The sequence below is a fragment of the Lontra canadensis genome, unplaced genomic scaffold (assembly GCF_010015895.1).
Source record: "Lontra canadensis isolate GAN:19392208 unplaced genomic scaffold, GSC_riverotter_1.0 scaffold30, whole genome shotgun sequence".
NCBI classification, from domain to species: domain Eukaryota; kingdom Metazoa; phylum Chordata; class Mammalia; order Carnivora; family Mustelidae; genus Lontra; species Lontra canadensis.
Window position 1 is genome coordinate 14442136 of NW_022631024.1, and position 27067 is coordinate 14469202.

General features: G+C 56.8%; 1 protein-coding gene across 2 annotated transcripts; it reads left to right on the forward strand.

Moving 5' to 3' along the window:
* Positions 1-42: 42 nt before the first annotated feature.
* LRRC8A (leucine rich repeat containing 8 VRAC subunit A) lies at positions 43-27067 on the forward strand. Of its 2 annotated transcripts, XM_032866034.1 has the most exons (4): positions 84-150; positions 3343-3449; positions 18886-21050; positions 26185-27067. In XM_032866034.1, the coding sequence occupies exons 3-4, from the start codon at positions 18894-18896 to the stop codon at positions 26458-26460; spliced, it is 2433 nt and encodes an 810-aa protein (XP_032721925.1). In that variant the 5' UTR covers positions 84-150; positions 3343-3449; positions 18886-18893; the 3' UTR covers positions 26461-27067. The 2 variants fall into 2 exon arrangements, with proteins under 2 accessions (XP_032721926.1, XP_032721925.1); XM_032866035.1 differs by lacking the exon at positions 3343-3449 and having other exon boundaries at positions 43-150.

Below are 27067 nucleotides of genomic sequence, written 5' to 3' on the forward strand. Positions count from 1 at the left end.
GTGGTGACGTCACTTCCGGGGCGGAGGAGGCTGAGTGGTGCAGTGAGGGACAAACAAAAGGAGGCGCCGGAGGGGCGCAGCGGCCGGCGACGGGACAGAGCGGCGGGGGCGCGGGGCTGCGTACTGGGCGGCGGGACCGGGCGGGACCAGGTGAGTGGGTGGGGCGGGGAAAGGGGCACGAGCTGTCACTTCTCGAAACCCACTCCTGCACGCCCCCGGCCAGCTGCCGGGCTCTGGGCGCTTCGGGCAGCTCGGGCTCTGCCCGCCGCGGCTGGCTCCCTGGGGGCCTCCCGCCGCAGCTCAGTTCGGCCTACCTCTTGGCTCCCCGGTACTCCGGGTCTCCGGGGCCCCACCCTCCCCCGGCGCCGCGGCGCGCGAGCCCCCTCCCAGGCACCCCAGTGCCTCCCTGCGCTCTACATACCGGGAGTTTCCGCCTGGGCTCCCCCAGGTCCCCTTGTCATCCCCTGGGTTCCCCCAGATCCTAACTCCTACATGCACATGCTCCCCACTTCGTAGAGGTTCCACCTTGAAACCTCTCCTTGGCAGCTTTTTTTTTTTTTTTTTCCCCCCCGTTTTTAAAGGTTTCCCCTGTTCTCTTCTCCTGGGCTCCTGGCCCCCTCCACTTCCTTCGGACCCCTCCCTCCTCTTGATCCGGCGGGAACCGTGCCCTGACTTGGGGGCAGGATCCCTAGCTAAGATCTTGGGGCTCGTCCGCACTGAGGGTTCGCCGGGGGGACCGGTTCAGGGTCTGAGGCCCTTGCGCATGTCCTCTGCATCCATATGGGCCCAAGAGCCAGATCTGATGAGGTACGGACTGGATATCCAGCAAAGTTAGTTCCCAGGCTGAAGGAGCGTAGCCAGGGTGTTTGGGGTTCACGATGATTCTGCTTCTTTTGTTGATTGCTTTTTCCCCTTGGTCTGGGCTGGAGTGAACCAAGACTGGGCTGGGGCTCAGCTGATGCAACTGGGGACTGCCTTTTTTGGGAAGGAGGAGATATGGTTGGGGGGTGTCCGACACTCTTGATTAGGACTTGACTGGAAGGGTGGGGCTGAGCACGCTCCCCTGATGCTTCTTCCCCGGCTCTATCCCAGGAAGCCTTTGGAGGATGAGGTATGAGGGTGAGGAGAGAGAGAGCTTGTGAGGGAAAGGGAATTTGGGCCTAAATTGTGGAGGAGGGATTTGGTGGAGCTGAAAGGTTCCCATGGGCCTCACTCATCTTTTCCATTAGGAGTTTCTTTAACCTCTTTGAGCAGACAGATCAGCAGACAGACAGACTGTGGGCAGGAGGAGGAGGAGGAGGAGGAGGTGGTCTGTTGCTGGTGATATTTCCTGCAGAGCGGATGGGGGAGTGGGAGTTTGTTCAGAGGGCTGGGCAATGCCCGTGGCTCAGTCACACTGGCATTGCCTTCATGAAGGTCAAGTCTTTCTCTGGCTTGTGAGGGGAGGCAAGGACAGATGGCTTGTGCTGAAGGACTGGAGAGATGCTGGGGCATGAATGGTGGGCCTCTGCCTTCCTGTCTTCCCAGTCTTAGAGGTGCTTTGGGGTCTGGTCTAATGTCTCTCTGCCTTCCAGGATACAGAGCAGGGGCCCAAGAAATGTTTGTGACTCCCCTCCGCACCAACTCAACGCTGTGTTTTTGTACTCCATTCTGTGGGCACACCCACTAGGAAGCAGTTTCCTTTGCAAACTTCAAGTGGCCTTTCTGGACAGAGGGGACTCCTGAGGATTGCCCCATTGGGTCAGAACTTGGGGAAGTGGCTGGGCCTTGGGTTGCTGCCTGGCTTGGCCTGGACCTCACCTGCAGGAGCTGGAGGGAAGAGATCACCTGGGTTCCTGACTCCCTCTCCTGAAAGTGGAGGCGATTGCAGATTTTCACATGAGGACACTGAGGCACAGGTTGATGGTCTAAGACCTCATGAGGAGTCAGGTGGGATGGGTGTAGGGTCCTAGAGCCCAGCACACCGTCTCTCCATCCTTTATCCTTCATTCATTCATTCATTCATTCACCCATTTAGCCATTCTTTAGTAACTGGCCCGGACCAAGAATGATGCTAGAGAACACAGTTCCTTGGCCTCCTGAGCTGCGGTCTGGGAGGAGAGGCAGGCAGGAAAGCATTGACACCGTGGCCAGCATAATAATAGAAATATTACAGAGGAAGGAGGCATTAGCTCTGGGTGAATATGTTGGCAGTGGTCAGTGTGTATTTCCCGGAAGAGGGAGGACTAGAAGATTCAGTGACCGGGAGTCCCAAGGCCTGAGTTCTGGTTCAGGCTGTGCCTTGGGCAGGTGACTGGGCTGTCCAGCCTCAGCGGGGACCCTGTCCTTGAGGAGCACGGGGTGGGGGTAGAGTCTGGCTTAGAGGCCTCTGTGCCTTTACAACTAACTCTAGGTACTTTTCTGCTGGTTGCCGTCACCCTGTGTGGGTTTGCTGGGTAAATGACCTATCTCTTCTCCAGGCTGAGTACTGTCTTCTGCTTCTTTCCTCCCAGCACGGTGCCTGGCATGGAGTGGGTGCGTGAGGTGCTCACTGGTATACGTGGTTAAAGGCTCCACAGTCCCTCCCAGAGCCATTCAGTTCCCTTTGTCCACCCGTGCACTCCCCACCCGCACTCCCTCCTTCCTCTCAACTCCTGCTTATCCTTTGGCCTTTCATGGTGGCTGAGCCGCCATCCCGACTCATAGTGGTTTAGACACTCCCTGCCCCCAGCCCCTACTGTGGTCTGATCATAACTTCCCACCTCACCCTGCTGACTTGTCCTTTTCAGTTTTGTGAATGGTTCTGAGCAGGGCCTGGGGTGTAGTAGGTGCTCACTAAATGCTCCCTGACTCATAGGTGCCAGCTGGAATTTGTGTTTGAGTTGAACTCGTGTGTCTGGGCTGAGGCTGTGTCTTCGCCTGAACTCAACTCGCCCCCCTGTGGCTCCTGTCTCGCCACCTTTCTCCTCCGGTCCGAGATCTACGCAGACTGAACCACTCCGCGCTGTCTAGATGTCATGTTCTCTCCCTTCTGGGCAAACTTGTGCTGTTACTTTTGCCTGGGATGTTTTTTCTCCCGCTTCTGCTCAGTTCGGGCAACACCTTGTCCAGGGAGGCCCGCCCACCCCAACTCCCCGGTCTCGGTCTAGGGCTTCCTCCACGTTCCCCTCGCTGCCCGGTGCCCCCAGCAGAGCCCTGGGCTCCCCAAAGCCAACTGTAACCGTAACTTGGCATCTCCCAGTAGCCTGTCTGGTTCCCTCTTGTCACCCCAGGAGCCCAGCCGTGGGCCTGGCACCGAGCAAGCGCTCAGAGAACGTTGGCAGCACCGCAGGGAACGCTGACGGAAGCTCTTACTTCTCGTAGGGAGGCTGCTTCCATGGAGCGAGAGGAATGCCAAGACCCTGCCCAGACCGACGTGGGCCAGCCTCAGCACCGGCAGCCAGCACGCAGATAGCAGAGTCGTCCACGGGGTAAGGATGGGGCCCCTCTCCCTCCGGGCCAGCCCTGAGTCAGGTGTCTTCCCCAGCTTAGGGGGCAAAGGGCGCCCTCTCCATCTCTGCGGTCCTTTGCTCTTCTTACCGTAGACCCAGGGCATCCAGGGCATCCAGGGCAAAGGCGGCAGGAGACAGCACGCTGCTTCCTTCTCCCGGCTCAGCGGCTGGAGGAGGAAGATGCAGCTGCTGGACTTCAGATGCCCGTGTTAAGTCTCATTGTGAGCCTCAGTTCTTTTCTCTCTCTCTCGGCGCAGATCTTGTCAGTCTGGGCTGTTAACCAGACCGTCTTGTGACCACGTCTCCCGTAGAACACCAGTTTCTGCAGTCATGGTGGTTTGATAACCCTGGGAAACGGGTCGTCCCCGCTGCAGGACTTCTTAGCCTTGACTGTGCAGAGTGAGCTTGACCTCCTCGGAGAGGGATCCGGCGCGCTGTGTGTCCCCACACTTATTTGATCACATGGACCCCTTTGGGGACCAGGGTTCCTAGGCCTGCACTTTGGAAACCAGTTCCCAAAGGCAGGAGAGTGCCCTGGTTAAAGACCCAGACTTCGTGGTCAGACATGGGTTTGAATCTTCTCTGTCACATGTTCGGTGAGTGATGGGGGGCCAGTCACCCTGCCTCTCTGAGCCTCAGTTTCCTGAGCTGTAAAGCGGCCATCATTTTAGCACCTTACCTCCCCGTAGGGTATTTTCAAGACTAAGTGTGTTGATAGAGGGAAGGCACTTAGCAGAGCATGTCCCAGGACTGTTCTAAGCTGAGCAGCATTGGGCGGCCCATTTTATAATTTATAAAACAACCATTATCGATGATTTTTTCTGGCCATTTGAGGACGTGCAGGCAGTGGCCTTTGTCCCTTGTTTACAGTTGTGGAAACTGAGGTTCAGAGCGGGGAAGCCGCTTGCCCAAGAGTTCAGGAAGGAAGGAGGGATGTGGGGCTGGAGCCAGATCCCAGAATCCCAGGTCAGGGTCCTTTGCTGTGCGCCCGAGGCCTCCCTGCAGCCACCTGTCCCCTTGGCTTTTGGTTAAGGAAGACCCGGCCCGCCGTAGCGTGGATTTTAAGAGAAATAAGAATCTTTTTTGGGAGGGGGGGTAATTACCAACATAGTTGCGCGTTCGCTGTTATGTTTTTATAATGTTTTGATTTTGATGTCATGGAAAGCGAAAGTCTCCCGTGATCCCCATCCCCAGAGATATGGACGGGGAGGAGTGCGCTGTTCCACATGCATCATTACTGTTTGCTTATCTTTCCCACGTCAAGTGTCGGTAGAGCTGTTGCTTCACAGTTTGCCCCATTTCATTTCCCCCCTGCCACCCCCCGACCCGCTGCCAGGACCTCTTTCCCAGGCAAGCGTGGATCTGCATGTGAGTCCCATTGGCACGGCCCTGTTGCTCCCCTCTTGGCCACCCTGGGGTTCAGAGCCGTGTGTGAGGGCATTTACGGCAGCAGCACAGGGGGGGTTAGGAAACGCCTGTTGTGTGATTTTGTTGACTCTCCTGTTTATTGGGACAAGGTCAGCAAACCCCAGCCCTGCCCTGCTGGAGTTTCCTGTTGGTTTTGAGGAGCTCTGCCTCCTGGAGAGGAGAGGGGAGGCCTGAGCTGAGGTCTCTCTGGCCAGGGATGAGCAGGAAGCAGCAGGTCCTACTTATCTGAGATCAGAATTCCTCCTCCGTGCCAGGGACAGCGTGGAGGCAACAGCATGGGCAGGCCTGGGAGGTTTCAGTCTCTGCTGTCCGCCTGGGGCAGTGGCCAGGTTGGGGGTTGGGAGGGACACGCATAAGTTGCCGTGTTGTCTGAGTGTGGCTCGGACTCATTTACCCCGGCAGTGCCCTGGGGAAGTCTTGGTCCCTTCAGAGTGCTCTTCTCAGGTTTTGGATTTTTGTGTTTTTTTCTTTAAAGATTTTATTTATTTGACACAGAGAGAGAGAGTGTGAGAGAGGGAACGTGAGCAGGGGGAGTGGGAGAGGGGGAAGCGGGCTCCCTGCGGGGGTCGATCCCAGGACCCTGAGATCATGACCTGAACCGAAGGCAGATGCTCAACGACTGAGCCACCCAGGCACCCCTTAAGATTTCATTTTTAAGTAATCCTACACCCAGCGTGGGTCTCAGACTCACACCCCCAGGATCAGGCGTCACACCACCAACTGAGCCAGCCAGGTGCACCCCTCTCCTTTCAAGTTGTTTTTTTTTTTTTTTTAATTTATTCATTGAGAGAGACAGTGAGAGCATGAGCAGGAGGAGGGAGAAGCTGATTCCTCGATGGGCAAGGAGCCTGACATGGGGCTCGATCCCAGGACCCCAGGATCGTGACCTGAGCTGAAGGCAGAAGCTTCACTGACTGAGCCGCCCAGGCGCTCCTCCTTTTGGGTTGTAACCTGGAGGGTGGTGAGGAGAGGGCTGCCCTGTGACCGGGGTCTAAAGACACTCTGTAGGGACAGGAGGGGTTTCAGGTCTGGCCGCCTGCTTTGTGGTCTGGCAGGGTCCGTCCCTGGTGGGCTCGTCAGGCTCACTGGCCTGTCTTCCTCACCTGTGTTTCTTCCTGTTCTTTCCCTGCAGTCTCTTTTTCTTCTCGTTGGAGACACTTCTGACCCCAGGAGTTGGCCTCTCCGCCTTCTCCCTCCTCCTAGTAGCAGGGCCTTCATGCCCCCGGTCGTCCTCTGAGGCCAAGGTCTGAGCACCGGGCGGGCAGTGCGCCGGGTCACCGCATACACATAGCAGCCCTCTCCTGTGATGTGGTTCCACCGTTTTTGCAGGTTCAAGGCCAAGGCTCGGAGGGACAAGAGCTCTTGCATGGGTGGCAAAGCTGGGACTTGAACCCGGATGTTTGCCTTGGCAGCCTGGGCTCTTTGTACCCCACCTTCCGCTTTTCTTCTCCAGGTTCTCAGGCTCCAGGGCACTTCCGAGCTGCCCAGGGGCTTGCTTTCAGGGCTGGGTTCCCCGGGACCGCCCTCCCCCCTCCCCAGCAAACACCTGCAGAGTCTGACCTGGGGATGGGATGGGGGGTGGGAATCTGCATTTTGAGGACACTGCCAGGCCGGCGTGAGGCTGGCGGGCTGCCGATGCCGCACGGGGCAACGCTTCAGCCCCGGTCCCGGCTTCTGATCGGCCCTTGGTGTAGAAGCAGGGCCAAGCTCCCCTCAGGACCGGGGGTTCTAGTGACTCCCCAGTATGTGCAGGGGGGTTCACCACCCCTCTTCAAGGATGTGTGGGACCGAGGTTCCCAGAATGGCTTTTACTCCCAGCCACAAACATCCCCTGCTGTCTTTCCCAGTGCGTTCCTACTGCATCTCGTAGCAAGTTCTATGTTTAACTGTCTCTTGAGGGCCGAAAACCTCAAAATTAAATGGACTGCTGCTGTTCGGCCTGCTGGGAGCGACGTTCCTCTGGAAGGAAAGTGGCTCTAGAATTCCCAGACACCCTCAGAGGCGCCGCGGCCAAACTCGCCCTCTAACAGGGTGGGCTGTTGACAGTGTGCTGAGCAGGGGCTGGGCACACGGGGATCCTGCCCTTCCCCCCTCTCTCCGGCTCCCTGAGTCTTGATCTCTTGGGGGGCAGCCCCCCTCCAGCCCAGAGAGCCGGGCCACAGACAACTTAGGTTGGCCTCGGTCCCGGTCCCCTGGGGTCTCACAGATGTGTCTGCAGCCTCCCGTGGGTGCTCCAGCCCACCATTCCGTAGCCGGTCCTGGCACGCGGTGCTGGTGCTCGTAGCCGACTGAGGCCCCTCTGTCCCCATGGGCCCAGACCTGGCAGGGTGGGGCTCTCTTCTAGAGTTTCCTTCGAGCTATCCCTGCGACACCAGAGGCATCTGCGTGTGTTCCGCTGGGGTTCCCTGCAGACCGCTTGGTTCCTTGTGCCCCTCAGGAAAAGGGGGTCTTGTTCTAGGAAGCATTTCCGGGGTTCTGGGTGCGCAGGGAGGGCTCGGGAGGCCTGCTTGCCTTTGAGGCAGATTGACGTCACAGAAAGTCAGCCCTGTGGGGCTCTGTCCCACCACCTCCTGGCTCTGTGGCCTTGGGCGGGTCACTTAATCTCTCCTCAGTAAAGACACCGGTGAAACCTGGCAGGACAGTGACAGTGACAGCAGCTAACACTGTAGTCTTAACTATGCGGCGGGCGCTGGGCCAGAGCTATCCACAGACTCTGTCATTCAGTCCTTGCTATAAAGTCATGAACCATTTTACAGATGAGGAAACCAGAGCCCTAGGAGGGAAAGTTGGTGACTTTCCCAAGGTCACCCACAAGTGAAATGACGGGGAGCCAGGAAGCGGTGGGCACAGTGTTGGCACGTTGTCCGTCTCAGTAGCTGGGGGCTCCAAAGCCAGCCTGGTGGGGCGAGGGGGCAGCTTGGGCTTCCAGCCTGGCCTGCTGCTCCATGGGCTTGGCTTGGGAGCCCCCGATGGGTGTCCCTCACTGGTTACCCTTCACCCCGAAAGGTAGGCCACAGCCTGGCAAGATCGCAAGAGGACAGACCTGTTCGGGAGGCCCAGCCCAAATGTGAGAGCAGTTTGGAAACAAAACTTGTGCCTTCCGCCTCCTGCCCTGACTGTGTCCCCTCTTCCTTTCCCGGGAAGTGAGGGTGTGCCTTTCTCTGCGGGCTGAGTGCCAAGCCAGGCAGTGCCCCCAGCCCATGGCTGACTCACCCCAAGTGGGTGTGGGGGCCTAGAGGGCAGTGCTCTGCTCATGAGTGGGTGGGGGCTGTGCGCAGCTGATGATGAGGTGAGACCTTTCCTCCCACTCCTGGCTCTGGGACCAGAGGAGGCCCAGGGGGGCTGACCGAGGAGGAGATTCACAGGCCCGGAGCCCTTACGGGACGGGGCCACTGACCCACTGTCTTCCTCAGGCCTCTGGGGAATGGCCCTTCCCCCTTCCCTGGGAGCGCGGTGGAGGGACAGACCGCCTTCCCAAGTGTGGTACGAGGAGGGGCGCCAGCCTCCTGCCTCCCCTCTTGCCCGGGAAGCTTGCCCAGCATCTCTATTTGGTCTTGAACAAAAGGCTCTCTGTGCCCTGTTTCCCCACAGCCCAGCCTGCTGACCTGGCTCGAGTGTGAAAGCCGAAGGCCTGCAGGCTGACACAGGGGCTAGGGCATGCTTGGGTGGTCTGCCTCTGGGCTGGAGTGGGCTGCAGGGCATTTCTCTGACTTTCTTCCCTGTCTAGAAGAAGCATTCAAGGGAAATCAACAATGTCAAGAGATCCCTAAGGGGTGGTCTGAAAGCAAATCACCAACTCTCAACCTCCATCCTTTCCTGGGGCCCTGAGCCTGGCAGGGGCTCCAGAAGTTCAAGGTTTTTGAGTGTAGCCTGTGTGATGGGGCAGTTCCTGGAGGGCTCCTGTGCCTGTCCCTGTGACTTAGCCCAGACCTGGGTGTCTTCCCCCACTGAGCTCCAGGAGGGTTTTCTGCGATGGCAGGTGAGCTGTGACCAGAGCGCACCTTCCTCTGGGCAACAGGCAGGATACATTATGTCGTTGAAGTAGTCACAGTAAGCCCCTGAGGTCAGTTCAGCAATATTCCCATTTTGCAGTTGAGGAAACTGAGGCTCAGAGCAAAGGTCATTTGTTCCCAGGGTCTGAGCTTACCCAGCCTGGGCTCTCCTTCCATACAGGGAGGACGGCACCCTGTGGAGTGTCTGTCACCTGGGTGGGGCAGGCTGGGCCGGCTCACCTTCTCCTAACACGGTAGATGACAGATACTTCTTGTAAACTTTTACAGTCTCTGAAACCACACAGTGAGGAAGGTCTCTTCTCCCCAGATATTTTTCCTACTCCTAAAAGCTCCTGTTTTAAATGATAGAAGAGTGCGTCGTATAGACAGCCCTCTCCAATCTTATCCACCCGCGGACTTAACGATATACAATTCTATGTTTAGCTTTCCAGATTTTTCTATGCATACAGCCATAAGTTACTGATAGAATTTTTTTTCGAAGAAGAATGAGATCATGCTTCTCTTTTCCTAACTTCATTAAATTGCGGTCAGATGCACGTAACTGGAAAATTACTGTCCTCACCATTTTTAAGTGTCCCTTCAGCAGCATTAACACTGTCACGTCCAGGGGCAGCCACCACAGATCTCCAGAATTTGTGTTCATCTTGCAAACCGGAAACGCCCTACCAGTAAACACTCACTCCGCACCTTCCCCTCCCCCAGCCGCTGGCGCTCACCCTTCTACTTTCTGTGTTTATGAATTTGCCTGCTTACCTCATATGAGTGGATTCCTGCAGGATTTGTCCTTTGCGACTGGCTTCTTTCACAGAATCTATGTTTTCCTCTACTGGATAGCATCTTTTTTTTTTTTTTTTTGGTAATATCCCTTTGGACATATTTTGGGTCCCTGTATCCAGAGAGATGAGACAGGGAGCACTATTCTTATTTTAAAGCTGTGAAAACCGAGCCTGGGGCTAGTAATTGGTCCTGGGGTCATGGAAGGATTTCAGAGGAGAGCTGGCTTTGAACCTGTGTCTTCTGCAGCTCCAGAGCTTATGCTCTTTGCACTCCCTGAGATCTGCCTGCCATCATGAGAAAGATAGGGACTCCCCCGGTTGCTTCTCTGACCTCCCCCCTACCTCCCCAGGGGCAGGGATCCTCCAGCCTCCCCAGAGGAATCCAGCCCAGCTTCTCCCCACCTGTGCCGTGAGCTCCGTGGAAAGGGTCTGGCTGCCTCCTCCCAACTTGGGCAGCTCTCTAGGGGCAGGGAAGCACCAGGCAGGGGTGGGACTGCCTTCTGTGGAGTCAGGATCGTCGGAGACCACAGGTGCTGCAGCTCTGGTCAGCAGCAGGCTCGTTGGAAAGAGGAGCTGAATTTGCTGCCCTGGCAATGAATGGGTCCAGACCTGCTGCCTCCCGCTGAGCCTGGCAGGTGCGAGGACCAGAGAGGAGACCTGCCAGGAGGGGTAGAAACGGGTGATTATTTTGGTAAATTTTGTATGAAGTAGTCTAAGTACACAGAAAAGGTTGAAACCAGAGCAAATATCATATCCAGGACTCAGCTTTGTCAGACCTTCATGTTTTTCACGAATTGCTTCAGATATAGCCTCTCTCTTTCTCAAAATATTTGGGACACAAGTGAAGCATCTTCCCCAATCCCTTTCTCTTCCCTCTCTGGATGAAATTATTATCTTTTTTTTTTTTTAAGATTTTATTTATTTATTGGACAGAGAGAGAGAGAACACAGGCAGGGGGAGTGGGAGAGGGAGAATCAGGCTTCCCGCCGAGCAGGGAGCTGATGTGGGGCTCAATCCCAGGACCCCGAGATCTTGACCTGAGTCCAAGGCAGACACCTAACGACCGGGCCACCCAGGTGCCCCTGAAATCATTATCTTGATCCGGGGGCTCTCCGTGCACGCTTCTGTAGCTGTACTAGGGTACATACGGTATAGAAACTCTTGTGTAACCCGTAAGGAATTAGTCTGTAGCGTGTTTTCTGGCTCAGGTTTGTTTTTGAGGTCAGTTCTTGTTGGTACGTGCAGGTATAGATGATTAATTCGCTGCTTTAGCATTCCAGTGTGTGAGGATGATGATTTATCCTTCCTCCTGATGATGGATAGGTGGCTGCTGACTTGCGGCCGTTAGGAACAACGCCTCCGTGAGCATTTTTGTCCATGGCTCCACGTGTGTGTAAAAGAGCTCTCTGATTCTCTGAGATCTCTAACTAGGAGAGAAGTGGCTAGATTGTAGGATGTGTGCTTCCTAATCTCGGGGGAATTCAGCATTTTTGCCAGTCAGTCACAGGGTAGTGAAATGGCCTCTGATTGCATTCCCTGATTAGTAACGAGGTTAGGAATTAATTTCATATATTAATCGCCATTTGCATTTTTTCTTACGAGTTGTCTATTCATTTTTTTTTTCAAGATTTATTTACTTTAGAGAGAGAGCATGCAAATGTGTGTGTGTGCATGAACTCACGGCAGGTTCCGGGGGGGTAAGGGGAGGGTGGGAGGGAGAGAACCTCAAGCAGATTCCCTACTGAGTACAGAGCCCAACTCCAGGCTCTATCTCACGCCCCAGAGATCATGACCTGAGCCGAAATCAAGAGTCAGATGCTCAACTGACTGAGCTGCCCAGATGCCCTATTTCTGTATTTTGCCGTTTCTTTCTGTTGGACTGTCTCTTTTTTGGGCTTGTAGGAGTTCTGTATTTGTCCGTGATAGTAATCCTTTGTAGTTATGCACATTGCAAAGATCTCTAACAAGTCTGTGGGTTCTTTTTACTTATTACATTCTTCAGTGTGCATACATTTTAACTTAATGTGACCAAGAAGATATCAGCCTTCTCCTGTAAGGATGAAGGATGCCTCTTTGTGATGGGAAATCCTTTCCCATCCTAAGTTGATCTTTTAGCTCTTTCTTTAAACATTTTCAGGTTTTGGCTTAGGTCTTCAGTTCATTGGAATTTATTTTCATATAAGGAAATGGATGAGGCTATGTCTTTTTCACACGAGTAGCTGAGAGCCAGCTCCATTCATGGACGCCCGCTCTTTCCCCCTGATCCACAAAGCCAACACTGTCACGTCAGTTTCCTGACATTTCGGGGTCTGTTTCTAGGCTTGCTCTTCTGTTCCTGTGGTCCATCCATCTATCCCTTCGTCAGCACCACACTGGCTGAATGCCTGTAGCTTTGTAGAAAGTGTTCTCCCACCTTGTTCTTCCAAGTTGTTGTAGGTATTCTTTTTTTTTTTTTTTTTTTAAAGATTTTATTTGTGAGAGAGAGAGCAAGAGAGAGCGAGTGCATGAGCAGAGGGAGGGACAGGGAGAGAGAGACAGAGAATCTCAAGCAGACTCAGTGCTGACTGCAGAGCCCAACATGGGGCTCGATCTCACCACTTGGAGATCATGACCTGAACCGAAATCAAGAGTCAGATACTCAACCGACTGAGCCACCCAGGCTCCCCTGTTACCTACATCGGCATTAACATACTCCAGACAGTTTTCCTCTCACCAAGTCATCAGGTGTCTTGCTCTAACGTGTTTTCATTATTTCATGGTATTCTATCGTCTGATCATTTAATAAGTATTTAACCAGTCAGCTCATATGGGCATCTGGCTGGTTTCCAGTTTTCCTAGAGCATGAATAACGCTGTGATGAGCATTCCCGTAACTGATTCTTGTGCTAGAATCTTTCCCAGACAATCTCTGCCCTCCCTCCTACTGCCTCCTTCCCGGGCTCTGCCCAGTTCAGCAGATCTCTCCATCGTATTCTGGGCTCTACCTAAGGGACCCGGATGAATCTGGAGTGACTGCTGTCCTGTGGGGCTCCCACCCTCCCAAGTCCCTCTGGGTGGCCTCTTGGCCACTGCCTCCTGAGCTTTTCCTGGGTACAACCAGAGGTTTCCCATCTCAGTGGTGATGTTGATCCCTGACTTCTAGGAGGGCACCGTCTCCGGCTCAGAGTGAGGCCTCTGTTCTGGAAGGAGGAGAAGTAGCCGGACCAGAACTCAGAGGACAGCAAGGCAAATTGCCTTTTTGTCTTTTCTCAGCCGTCTGAGTTTAACTTGTTCATCTTTGTCCTCTCTATTCAGGATCCTCTCCAAATTCCCCTCCTCTTACGGCAGAGACCTGACCTGATCTGACCCAATTCCCCATTGCCCTCCCTGAACTGCCCTCTCAGGGCTTTAAAAGAACACCTGATCCCCATACTCGAAGGCCAACCTCTCTCTCTTTTCCTTCCTTCCTTCCTGCCTTCCTTGCTCTTTTTTCTCTTTCTTTCTTTCTCCCTCTCTCTGCCTTCCTTCCTTCCAAGATTTTATTTATTTATTTGAGAGAGAGAGAGAACTTTGAGAGAGAGAGAGAGCACAAGCAAGAAAGGTGGGGAAAGGGAGAAGCAGACTCCCTGCTGAGCAAGGAGCCCAGTGTGGGGCTCAATCCCAGGACCCTAAGATCATGACCTGAGCCGAAGGCAGATGCTTAACTGGCTGAGCTGCCCAGGCGCCCTCTTTCTTCCTTTCTTTTTTTCTTTCTTGCTTTCATCTGTTTTTTTGGAACTCTGCTATTGTTTCAATCACAAAGATTATGCACACTGATTGAAAAAAAAAATTACAGTTTCCTTTCATTCTATTTTTTTTTTAAGATTTTATTTATTTATTTGACAAATAGAGTTCACAAATAGGCAGAGAGGCAGGCAGAGAGAGAGGGGGAAGCAGGTTCCCTATTGAGCAGAGAGCCCGATGCCATGCCAGACTCAATCCCAGAACCCTGGGATCACGACCTGAGCTGAAGGCAGAGGTTTTAACCCACTGAGCCACCCAGGTGCCCCATCCTTTCATTCTATTTCTTATTCCCACTCTGAGAGGGCATCCCTCCCCACAGTGCAGGGACTTTGGTCAAGGGTTTATGGGACTGTATTTATTTATTTTTCTAGATCTCGCTTATTTCCTCAGTAGCCTTACAGACAGAGCTCCTTGGTCCATTGAAAAGGCCACATTGCTTTCTAGTGGCAGGAGGTGCTCACTGCCCTGCTTGGGTCAGGCCCCGCCTACCCGTGTCTGTGCCAGGTGTCTGCGAGGCCTGCGGGTGGCTTTCCTTCTTCCATTTCCTTCCTTTCTGCTCCTGTTCTGGCCACTTTTCAATTACCCCTGACTGTCTGTTGAAGTCAGGGTTGGTCTGGGGGGTCAGGCCCTCATCTGATTCAGCCCCCTTCCTCAAATCGGGGGTTGCTAAGGCTCAGAGACATGAAGACACCTGCCCAGGGTCACTCCACTATCTAGGCTGGAGCCCCAACTGACCCTGCTATCCCTCTAGCACTAAGCTCACACCACGTAGCTCGGGGCTTGCTCTCCTCCTGACCCGGGGGCCACACACAGGCAGTTTGGAAATCCTCATTTCTGTGATTTCTGAATAGTCTTGAGAACTTGTTGGGGCATCTGTTCCCACCCCCCAGTTTATGGACGGGGAGACCAGCGTGCCACCTTCTAGGGAAGGAGTCCTGACTCCTGGACACGTCATTCCCTCCATGCCAGTGAGAGGCAGGAGTGACCAGGACAAGGGGGTGTCCGCTGGCATCAGCCGCTCTGGAACCAAGTCTCGCTGGCAGACCACAGGGTGGGATGCAGTTGGAAGGGAGGCGTCCACGATGGGCCCAGGTCTGGGATCACATGCCTCTGGGTACCTTGACCATCTTTTACAAAATGTGGTTACATCCACAACAGAGTCTCTGCTCCCTTCAGGACAGGGAAACAGGCCCTGGGAGGGAAGCTGTTCCACACCCCTGCTAGGACGCCATACCGTTTAGGGAGGGCTCAGTACAGGGAGGGAATGAGCACACTCGCTGCCCGAAATGGCCTGGAAAGGGTTCTTTCTGTAACTGGGAAGGAAAATCCCCACTTCTTGGATCTGCCCCATTTCCCTATGGTACTCTCCTGACTGGACCAGCCCTGTTCCAAGGCAGCTGCCATGTGGGATCTGCCTGACCACCATGGCCCCCTGGAGGCCCTGCATGCCAGGGCTCCCCTGTGGATTTGTCTTTGAAGGTGGCCTCTGTCACTTTCAGGTGGTGTGAAGTTGGGCATATGGCTTTTCTCTCTGAGCCTCAGTTTTTCCCTGTCTGTAAAATGGTTATAGAGAATATTTCAGCCTTAAAAAGGAAGGGAAGGGACGCCAGGGTGGCTCAGTTGGTTAAGCAGCTGCCTTCCGCTCAGGTCATGATTCCAGGGTCCTGGGATTGAGACCCACATCGGGCTCCTTGCTCAGCGGAGAGCCTGCTTCTCCCTCTCCCTCTGCCTGCTGCTCTGCTTACTTGTGCACTCTCTCTCTCTCTCTCAAATAAATAAATAAAATATTAAAAAAAAAAAAAAAAGAAAAGGAAGGGAATTCTGACATCCATGCCAAAACATGGATGAATGTTGAGGGCATTCTGTTACCCAAAATAAGCCAGACATCACGAGACAAATACTGTTACGATTCTACCTCTATGAAGTACTCAGGCTAGTCAACTTTATAGAGACAGAAAGTAGAGGGGTGCCTGGGTGGCTTAGTGGGTTAAGCATCTGCCTCTTGATTTCAGCTCAGGTCCTGATCTCAGGATCATGAGATCAAGTCCTGTATCTGGCTCCGCACCAGGCGTGGAGCCTGCTTAAGACTCTGTCTACCCAGCTCCCTCTGTCCCCCATCCCATCTCTCTCTCTCTCTCTCTCTCTCTCAAAAAAAAAAAAAAAAAAAAAGACAAAGAACAACTAGAATGGTGGTCGCCAGAGACTGGGGAAGGAGAACTGTGGACCTAGAGTTTAGTTGGGGACAGGGTTTCAGTTCACCAGGTGGAAGTGTTCGGGAGACCCGTGGTGACAACGGCTGCACCGTGGAAGTGTATTCAAGCGACACTAAATCATAGACCTAAAAAAAGGTTAAAGGGGTAAATTTTATCCTATGTATATATTACCAGAATAAAACAATCTTGAGAAAAAAATGGGTGGGGGTTCCTGGCTGTCTTTGGCGGTAGAGCACGACTCTCGATCTCAGGATTGTGAATTCAGCATGTTGGGTGTAGAGCTGACTTAAAAAAAAAAAAAAAAAAAAAAAAAAAGGTGCCAGAGCAGCGTGCACGTCCTGGACTTGGCGGTGAGTCTTCAGTCTGGGAATGGCAGCTGCCCCACCCCCACTCCCACCCCTCCCATTGGGTGTTTAGTGCCCTTGAGTCACTGGCTCCTGGGGCCGGTCCCAGCAGGGAGATCCCTGCCTAGGGATCTGTTTCCTTCCCCAGGGCCCTCTGGGCTGGGTGGAGCTGGTAGGGCCAGGAGCCCCTGCCTCGGCTTCCTCCCTGCCAGAGGCTTCCTCCCTGCCAGATGCGGATGCGCAGCTCTGCCCACATCCCCCTGAAACTCACTGCTGCACTGCCTCCCCGCCACACCCAGGCCCTGCCCTGCCCTGTCGCCCTTGCGGCCCTCTCTTGAGACCCGCTGTGTTCCAAGGACTCCTGCCCCAGAGGAGCATGACGGTGGGCACGTCGGCCCACCTGCCCCACTCTGCGCTAAGCACAGCCGAGTCTGACATTCCGGGGGCGCTACTCAGCGGCGCTTGAGGTGTCTGTGCAGAACCTGAGGGCAGGAGCCAGCCAGCGAGGTCAATCAAGGCCGGCAGATCCCAGCTCAGCCGTGTTGGCCCCGACTTCCCCCACGCCCTCAGCAAGAGCTACTGGAGAGCAGGTTGCCCAGCCCCCTAGCTGTTTCTTCTTGGGGGCCTGGTCGTGGAGCAGGAGCCCCTTCCCTGGCATCCCTGGGGACTAAGGCCTGGGGTTTGGCCTCTGTATCTTCTTTCCAGCGTTCTCCCGAAAACCTGTGGTGGGAGAGCAGAGTACTGTGACTTGTCCAGAGTTCCACAGTGAGTTGGTGGCCGAGGAGAGGCGGAAGCACGGCAGAGCAAGAGGGTGACCCCACCCTCTGAACAGGCCACCTCCACCGCCCACCCCCAATGAGGCTGGTCCTGCGCTGGACCCCCAGCTCTGCTTTCCAAGCCAGGGCCCTTGGCTCTGCCCCCCTGAGCCTCCATGAAGCCTTTCTCCGCAGGGAGGTGGCTGTAGCCACGGCTGCCCCTTGCCCTGTCGCAGGCTCGCAGGTTCAGTTTGGACACTCCCCGCCTCTCCCACTGCTGCCCACACGCTCACCGAGAGGTCCCTGAGGCGTGGACACACCTGGGTCACTTTTATTGTCCCCAGAGGGCTGAGCCAAGGGCTGATGGCGAGTTCAGGATGTGCTTGAAACCAAGTGCTTGGGGCTGGAGGAGGGGAAGAGCCAGACACGCTAGAAGGGAACCGACGGGGCGGTTTCCTCCCTCTTTCAGCCTCCCGTTTCCTCACCTTAAACGGAGCAGTGAACAGTGTCTACCTTGGAAGTCAAGAGGTGACATATGCAAAGAAAGCCCAGGACAGCAGGGGCCCAGAGGCAACTCCTCACTGGGAGGCTGGGTGTCTTCGTGGGGAGGCTGGGTGTCCTGGCTGGGAGGCTGGGTGTCCTCGTGGGGAGCCTGGGAGTCCTCGCTGGGAGGCTGGGTGTCCTCGCTGGGAGGCTGGCACACCCACTCTCCCTAACGGTGAGGCGGCAGCCACATCCTGCCTGGTCATAACCTGCACCGCCCCCAGCGTCTGGCGTCCTGCCGGGGTAGTCTCTTTCTGGACACTCCAGGGGCAGGCTGTTACATGCCCTCAGGCCTCTGCCTTGGCCCCTCCTCCTTTCCTGTCCCCAACCTTTGGGTGCCTGCTTGGATGTGGACTTGGGAAACTGGGAAGGGAGGGACAAGTAGCCAAATGTCTTTCAGCTGAAGGCCAGCTGTATGACTCAGCGGGCCCGCCCCTGGAGTGCCCCCTTCCTAGGAGTGTGGGTGGGACGAGGAGCCAGCCGGTCATTAGCGGCCCGGGCCTTCCTGTGGGGTGGCCATTCACCCTGGCCTGGGAGTCCTGGCCTCCCTGGGAAGGCTGACCTCTGGGCTGGAGCCGGTGGCCCAGGGCGGGTGGTGGTGTCTGCTGGCCCCGTCGTGACCTGAGTTCTGGGAACCCCAGGGGACAGAGAAGCTGGACTCCAGGGCGTAATCTCTTGGTGCTCTTGGGATAGGCAGGTGGACAGGGGGCCTGCGCAGCAATGAAGACCCAGGTGGGGAGGTGGAGGGACAGCCCTGGGTTTAGTCTTGACTCTGCCATTAGCAGTACAATGATGTTGGGCAGGTGACTTTACTTCCCTGAGCTTAGTTCCTTATATACATGTACATGCACAGAGCCAGAGGTAATAATCATACATGTGACGTCATCTAGTGTGGGGCGGAGACCAGTCTTGTTTTCTTGTCCTTTCTCTGCTTGGCCCCACCCCCTACCACGCATGCGCATACGTGTGTGTGCCTGTGTGCGTGTGTGCGTGTGTGCGTGTGTGTGTGTGTGTCTGTGTCTCTCCCCTCAGATCCTATATGGACATAATTACATGAACTCTTGCGGAATTTTTTAAACTTCCCCATTTGTTTTACAAAAGTGGGTTCACGTCGAGCCCCTCTTGTACGTTTAGATTTCCAACACTTAGGGGGAACCTCTTCCAGTCACTGGGGCAGCGTCACAGCACCGGGTTCCAAGCAAACTGAGAGATTTCAACAAGCCCCTCTGGTCAGTCTGATCATTAATAGGATGGGGTCTGGACAGGAATTCCCGATGGCTCCTGCTGGAACCCCCGGGAAGCCACGTTAGCAGTCTGTCGGCGTGGCTCCTGACGTCAGTGCTCAATCTTCATGTCTGTTAAATGGGGAGGCGGCCTGCCTTCTCTGGTGGTGGTTTCCCAGCTACCTGGTGACCAGTTGGCTTCTGGAGAGAGGCCGATCAGTGGGCCCCCCTGTGAGTGGCAAGGCTGTGACGTCTCCCACCTAGACACCAGGTGAAATTTTGGACAGTGGGTGTGGCGACTCCAGCGTCCCGGACAGCCAGGCCACCCTGGTTAACCCCCTCCTGTGGGTCCTTTTCAGATTGAACCATGATTCCAGTGACAGAGCTCCGCTATTTTGCGGACACGCAGCCAGCATACCGGATCCTGAAGCCGTGGTGGGACGTGTTCACCGACTACATCTCCATCGTCATGCTGATGATTGCGGTCTTCGGGGGCACGCTCCAGGTCACCCAGGACAAGATGATCTGCCTGCCTTGTAAGTGGGTCACCAAGGACTCCTGCAATGACTCATTCCGGGGCTGGGCAGCCCCGGGCCCGGAGCCCAGCTACCCCAACGCCACCGTACTGCCCACCCCCGGCACGGGCCCCACGGGCATCAGGTACGACCTGGACCGGCACCAGTACAACTACGTGGACGCCGTCTGCTACGAGAACCGCCTACACTGGTTCGCCAAGTACTTCCCCTACCTGGTGCTTCTGCACACGCTCATCTTCCTGGCCTGCAGCAACTTCTGGTTCAAGTTCCCGCGCACCAGCTCGAAGCTGGAGCACTTCGTGTCCATCCTGCTCAAGTGCTTCGACTCGCCCTGGACCACGCGGGCCCTGTCCGAGACAGTGGTGGAAGAGAGCGACCCGAAGCCGGCCTTTAGCAAAATGAACGGCTCCATGGACAAGAAGTCGTCAACGGTCAGCGAGGACGTGGAGGCCACCGTGCCCATGCTGCAGCGGACAAAGTCCCGGATCGAGCAGGGCATCGTGGACCGCTCGGAGACGGGCGTGCTGGACAAGAAGGAGGGGGAGCAGGCCAAGGCGCTCTTCGAGAAGGTGAAGAAGTTCCGTACCCACGTGGAGGAGGGGGACATCGTGTACCGCCTGTACATGCGGCAGACCATCATCAAGGTGATCAAGTTCGTCCTCATCATCTGCTACACCGTCTACTACGTGCACAACATCAAGTTCGACGTGGACTGCACCGTGGACCTCGAGAGCCTTACGGGCTACCGCACCTACCGCTGCGCCCATCCCCTGGCCACGCTCTTCAAGATCCTGGCGTCCTTCTACATCAGCCTGGTCATCTTCTACGGCCTCGTCTGCATGTACACGCTGGGGTGGATGCTGCGGCGCTCCCTCAAGAAGTACTCGTTCGAGTCCATCCGTGAGGAGAGCAGCTACAGTGACATCCCTGACGTGAAGAACGACTTCGCCTTCATGCTGCACCTCATCGACCAGTACGACCCGCTCTACTCGAAGCGCTTCGCCGTCTTCCTGTCGGAGGTGAGCGAGAACAAGCTGCGCCAGCTGAACCTCAACAACGAGTGGACGCTGGAGAAGCTGCGCCAGCGGCTCACCAAGAACGCGCAGGACAAGCTGGAGCTGCACCTGTTCATGCTCAGCGGCATCCCCGACACCGTGTTCGACCTGCTGGAGCTGGAGGTGCTGAAGCTGGAGCTGATCCCGGACGTGACCATCCCGCCCAGCATCGCGCAGCTCACGGGGCTCCAGGAGCTCTGGCTGTACCACACGGCGGCCAAGATCGAGGCGCCCGCCCTGGCCTTCCTGCGCGAGAACCTGCGGGCCCTGCACATCAAGTTCACGGACATCAAGGAGATCCCACTGTGGATCTACAGCCTGAAGACCCTGGAGGAGCTGCACCTGACGGGCAACCTCAGCGCCGAGAACAACCGCTACATCGTCATCGACGGGCTGCGTGAGCTTAAGCGCCTGAAGGTGCTGCGGCTCAAGAGCAACCTGAGCAAACTGCCACAGGTGGTCACCGACGTGGGCGCGCACCTGCAGAAGCTGTCCGTCAGCAACGAGGGCACCAAGCTCATCGTGCTCAACAGCCTCAAGAAGATGGTCAACCTGACCGAGCTCGAGCTGATCCGCTGCGACCTGGAGCGGATCCCGCACTCCATCTTCAGCCTCCACAACCTGCAAGAGATCGACCTCAAGGACAACAACCTCAAGACCATCGAGGAGATCATCAGCTTCCAGCACCTGCACCGCCTCACCTGCCTTAAGCTCTGGTACAACCACATCGCCTACATCCCCATCCAGATCGGCAACCTCACCAACCTCGAGCGCCTCTACCTGAACCGCAACAAGATCGAGAAGATCCCCACCCAGCTCTTCTACTGCCGCAAGCTGCGCTACCTGGACCTCAGCCACAACAACCTGACCTTCCTCCCCGCCGACATCGGCCTCCTGCAGAACCTCCAGAACCTGGCTGTCACGGCCAACCGGGTCAGTGCCCTGGGCGGTCGGGGGGTGTGGGGGGAGGGGTTTGCTCCGGAGGCTCGGCATCTCCGGGTGGTCGGGATGGTCAGATGCTCCTAGCTGGGGGAGGTCCTCACCTGTGGTTCCCAGAACCACCCGGGAGAGTCTGGTTGACAGATTCCGGGGCTGTCCCCTACTCCTCCCCTGGATCTCCTGACTCGGGATCGCTGGGCTGCCAGGGGGCTGTCTCTGCCACAGGATGTTGCAGAATCCTCTTGCCGGGAGGGATGGTGGTCTGTCCCCGCCGAGGTGACCTGGGGCAGATTTCTCGTAGGTGGGGACGTGCAGGGACAAGAGGTCCAAGGGTTGGGTTGTGGGAGGTGAGGCTTAGCCTGGAGCCTGTTCTAGACCACATCGGGAGCTGAGGGGCTGACCTGGGCCCATGGGGCACAGAAACCGTGGGTGGCTGGTGCTCACTGAGGCCGAGCCGGGTGGTCTCTGCAGCTCTCGACACCCCCCGACACACCCTTCTCCCTTTGCTTGTCACTACCCGCCTTTCTGGAGAGGAAATTGTGCAAACCATTTCAGGCCAGCCGTATGGGAGGCCACGCCCTGGAGACACCCAGGAAACTGTGTGTACCAGCCCTGTGTACCAGCCCCTTGCCTGGCCAGGGAAGCCCCCACACCCACGGGCCCCTTCTCAGAGGCAGGCGGGTGGGGTTGAGGGCTGGGTGCTCCTGTGGCTTTGTGGTCTGGCCCCTGTGGGGCTAATAAAGCCACAGCCATGGAAGGATCATCCCTTGCCCACCCGTCCTGGGGACCTGTGGGAAGAGTGATCTCTTCCCGTTTTCTACTTTCAGGGTGGGGACACGGTGAGGCAAGTGGTGGTGGGGTTCCAAAGCCCGGGGTGGGGACTGTGGAGACCTGGTTCTGATACCACCTCTGCACCTCCTTCCCCTGCAGCCAGGGGCACCAAGCAGCCCAGGCTGTGTGGGCACTGTGCTCCGAGCAGCAACTCTCTCCAGCAGCCTCAAGCGAAGGGGCAGGTGGGACCTGAAATCCCCTCCCCAACCCCGCCCCAGGAAAGGACACACTTCCTCCAGTGTCACTCAGATTGGAGGGTCTGGGCCTCCCTCCCCTCTTCCCTAAGCCTCCCTTACTGCAAACCACCCTGACTTTTCCCTGTATCAGAGAAAGAGTCACAAACTCTATCTTCCTCCCCCAGATTATGACTTTGTGAGTGTCCAAGGACCGAGGTCGGATCCCAGATTGCTTCACGTGGGAGCATCTGCCCCCAGGGCCTGGGACAGGCCATGAATCAGAAAAATTGGACTCCTGGAGGGAAGCCACATGTGGGGAGCACCAGACAGATCCCAGCCCCTTCTTTAAGGGCTTCCCCCAGAGCATAGTGTGGGGGCCAGATTGCCCCTGGAGTTGGGCCCGACTAAGGCACCTCAGGACCCTTTGTAACCTGCCTCCTATGTCCTGGCGGCCCACGGGCCCTGCACCGGCTCTGTGTGGCCCCCCGGGGCTTGCTGGGCCCCCCTTCCAGGTGGAGGGCCCATCAGGCTTCCAGCCTGGCTCGCAGTTCCGTCCCCTGCCCCTGGCTCCTCACCCCTAGCAGGACCTTGAGGTCACATCAGGCCTTTCGGCTGAGGTCACCCCTCAGGAAAGGAGCTGGAGACAGGCACGCTCTCCCGAGGAAGGAGACCCCCTGCTCACTGCTTAATCACATCCTGTCCCCGCCCCTGGAATGCCAGAGGCCTTAGTAGGGGAAAAGTTCACTTGGGCTGGTGCTTGTTGGGCCCATCCTTTTAAACTGGAGCCCCTCTCCTCCTCCCTTGTGAGCTACCCGGGGCTGCAGGTGGACCGGGAGGGGAGGCAGGACCCAGCTCAGGCCCTCAGCTGCTCTTTCCCCAGGTTTAAACTCACATGAATAGGCGTGAAAGATGCTCGTGGTCTACAGACTCATTAATTCATTCTTTCATTGATTTGGCGGATGTTTTTTGAGCACTTGTAGGATAGAGGAACGTGCTGGGGACCCAGGGACACATAAAGCCCCCGGCTGCCCATCTGGAGGCTCCTGGTCGAACACAGGGGTGGTGTCAGCCCAGATTTAGGGCAGGCAGACGTCCTGGAGGAAGGGATGTCTCCCGTGGCCCCGAGGACGAGGGGAAGTTAGCCAGATGAAGGGGAAATGGAGAGTCCAGTAGGTCCTGACAGTGCGGGGTTGGTGGGCGGGAATCGGTGAGCTAGCAGCCCCTGGAATTTGGACTTTCCCCTGAGGTCAGGGCCGGAAGGAATCCTGTTCTTCCGGCTTGTTTCCATGTGGTCTCTGTTGCCCTCGTCTGGTGACGTGGATCTTGGCTCTTCCATTCAGTGCCTGACACAGAGCAGATGTTCACCAAATTCTCCAAGTAGATGAAGAAACGAGCTGACTGATAATTGGGAGAGATTGTTCTTGCTGCAGCGTGAGGCGTTGGGTTTGAGGGGCACGAGGGACAAGTCAAGAGCTGGCAGAAAACCCTGGTGGCATCATTGGTGGACGGGGTGGGGGGGTGAGGCCTTGACTGACAGAGGCTGCCCTGGGTGGAGGGACGTTGGTGGGAGAATCCGCAGGGTAGGGCTGGATTGGACGGGCAGACGGGGAGAGGTCTGAGGGGCTAGGGGTTTCTCACTTCGATGCCTGGGAAGATGGGTCATTGAAACAGGATGCAGGAGGAGGGGTCGCTGCTTTTCAGAGAGGAGCGTGTATGTCCCATGTTGGGTGTCTGGGGCCCCCTGGGACATCCAAGGGACCATGCTGGGTCAGCCTGCAGCTCAGGGAGTCCTCTCTGTCCCTGCCCGGGCTCCTGGAGGAAGAGGTGTCCTTGTGGACCTCACTGCAGGGAGAGAATGGAGGGAGAGAGGCGTCTGGCTCAAGCGTGTGGGTTTACAGCACGCGGGACGGTCGGCTGAAGGAATGGATTCAGGTCCAGTGGATTAGGAGGGACTGTTGGTGACTCTGGCCATGTGGTTTCAGGGGTGGACAGGGGCAGAAGCTGGATCGCAGCTGAAGAGAGACAGCGTTTTCTTCCACGTGGTTTGTCGGGATGGGGGAGGGCGAAGGAACAGCCCCAGAGGCTTCTGGGAGCATTGTCTCTTTTTTCAAAGACTAGGTGAATCTGGGGCTGCTTCAGTGCTGAGGGGGGAGCCATGGAGGTCCCTGGGAGGGAGGAGAGGACAGGACCCTAAGCCTTCTGCAGCCGAGTGACACCTTTGGTAAAGGACAGGTCCAAAGGACGGGGTGACTGTGGCGAGGCTCTGAGCTGCTGGGGCACCTTCTCTTTTCTCTGGGGGACCTGGAGGCAGCTCACTGGCTGGGGCAGGGGGTGCTGGGGAAGGGGCGTTTTAGGGAGGGAGCTCTGCACGTGGATCCCAGCTGTGGCACTCAATGGGCCAAGCCTTTCATGCTGCCCTGACCCCTGTCTGAGCCACCAGACAGGGGTCAGGAGTCCCTGTGTGGGGGTGGAGTGGGCTCTCTGGGAGGCTCAGGCCCCTCTGTCCTGCGAGAGCCCACTTCCCGTCATGCCCTCTCACCTTCGTGTCCCTGACCTTTAGCCCTGCTCACCTGGAGGCCACCTTGACTCCATCCTTGACCGCTGGGCACGATGATGGCTGTTTTTGGAGGCCCAGGTCGGGGTCTCTTTTCAGACAACAAGTCACCCAAGATCCAAGTCTGCCCAAAGGCCCTCAGCCACAGAGCATTGAAGGCGAGAGGCATTGCCCGTCCTACCTCTCGTTCTACAGGGGCGAAACCGAGGTCCAGGGAGGGAAGGGGCCTTGCCAATGAGCGCCATATTTGGCAGAATGGGAGCATGGCGCGGGCTCTGAATCAGAGGAAGCAAGGTTCGCTTACACCCTCTCCTGACCTTTGTGGCCGTGCATTCTTGGACACCCCGCCTCTGCAGGCCTCAGCAGGACAATGGGTACCGTGACAGAGCCACCTCCCAGGGCTTATTAAACAGTCTCTCCATCATCCTCACGTGGGATCAGGTGGGGTCCCTTCTGCCCAGCCCTTCTGAAGGAGACTGTTCTGGCAGATAGGTTCGGTGAGAACCTGGGTTTGTAGCCGACTCCTCACAGAAGGCAAGGGAGAAGGCGGCATTTATGGACCTTTTCCTGTGTGCCAGAGACTCAGCAGGGGCCCACTTGGGCCCCACTGTTTGCTCCTTGCTCCGCCAGCGGTGTGGACGGATAGCCGAGCCCAAGCTGTTGAACCTGGTTCCGGCTTGGCTCCCCACTGTTCCAGCTGGAACCTCTGGGCAGGTTAGCTTCTTTAGGGCCTCCTCGGTGAAATGGTACCCGACCTGGAAAGCAGAGGAGGTGTCGATGCGGTATTTACAGGGGGTTCTGACGGGCAGATGAGGTAGTAGTATCAGCGCTCAGGGCGAGCCCGCTGGGGAGGAAGCTGCGTGGGGGGTTGCCATCATTCAGGTTTTGCAAACTTAGGAGGGGGATGACCCATACTGGACCCCCTGCTCTCATGATCAGGGTGTGACTTGACACATGAGGGGACTGAGGCCCAGGATAGGGAGGTGTGACAGGGCTGGGGTCCTCACCCCTATCAGAGTGCTCCCCGCACTTCTCAGCACCTGGGGTGTGTGATTTTCTCAGCGTGCCGCTCTCTTTCATAAATCATTCTTAAACCAAGCAGGCCCCACAGCCTGGCTCTTGAGGAGCCCTGGGCAGTGGAGGAGGGGGCGGGATTGACAGTAGCTGGCCAGTGTGACCTGCTTCTTAGGGTGCCAAGCGCTGGGAGACAGCAGGGGACCAGGGAGCCCCAGCCCTGCCCTCTCAGAGCCTGGTCCGGGAGTGACAGGTGATTAAGCAGCTTTGCTGCAGAGGGATTGGTGACACTGGGGGCCATGAGTTCCCTAGGTGACCCAGGAGGTCAGGGAAGGCTTCCCGGAGGAAGTGAGCGCAAGAGCTAAGACTTCCCACCCAGGTGGAGGTCAGGCCGGCTTTAGGCCAGATGGTGCTGCAGCTGGGGCCCAGGGAGCTGAAATGGGTTTCAGAGGAGCGGCTGGTGCCTGGGGTGAGGGGCTGGGGAGAAACCTCAGCCAAGGTCCCAGGTCTGAGCTGCGCCCCTCACTTTGGCTCTCTGCTCCCGCCCTTGCAGATCGAGGCGCTGCCCCCAGAACTCTTCCAGTGCCGGAAGCTGAGGGCCCTGCACCTGGGCAACAACGTGCTGCAGTCGCTACCCTCGCGGGTGGGCGAGCTGACCAACCTGACCCAGATTGAGCTGCGGGGCAACCGGCTGGAGTGCCTGCCCGTGGAGCTGGGCGAGTGCCCGCTGCTCAAGCGCAGCGGCCTGGTGGTGGAGGAGGACCTGTTCAACACACTGCCCCCCGAGGTGAAGGAGCGGCTGTGGAGGGCGGACAAGGAGCAGGCCTGAGCCCCGGCACACGGCTGAGCACCAGCTCGCCGCGGAGTCCTCGGGGGCCCCGGGACCCAGGGACGACCGGCTGGGCCTCAGTCGGGGCCGGAGCCTGGGGCTGGACGTCGGCCGGGCTGCGGCCACGGGACTGGGACTGGACCTGAGGGGCTGGCCCCTTCCCTGCTTCTGAGACTCACGTCCCCCAGGGCGGGCGCCTGTCGGGGAGGTCAGAGACCTATATCTTTGAGCGCAGTATTTGGACAATCAGGGCCGCCCCCCTGGAGGCCGCCTCTGCGGGAGGTGGATCCCCGGGGCTGTCCACTTAGCTCTGGTATTTATTTTTCTCCACTTCCCCTCCCCTCCCTCCGGATAACTTCTACATTCCCGACAAAGTTCAGCTCGGGAGTATGTAAGGAAGGGTGGGCAGTTTCCCTTTTCCTGTTTTGGTGATGCCACCGGTAGGACCTCCCAGACTTGAGCAGAGGGGTCCAGGGAGAACCAGCCACGATGGTCGCCCCAGCGGTGCTGGGCTGGGCTCTGGCGGTGTGGCCCAGGGGACGGCAGGCCACCAGGTGGAAAGGCCAGGCCTGGGGCTTGTCTCATCAATTTTAGATTTTTTTTTTTT

Coding starts and splice junctions, on each gene's coding strand:
- LRRC8A (XM_032866035.1), top strand. CDS start 18,894: ATGATTCCAGTGACAGAGCTCCGCTATTTTGCGGACACGCAGCCAGCA. Junction 21,051..26,184: donor TGGCTGTCACGGCCAACCGG/GTCAGTGCCCTG, acceptor CCGCCCTTGCAG/ATCGAGGCGCTGCCCCCAGA.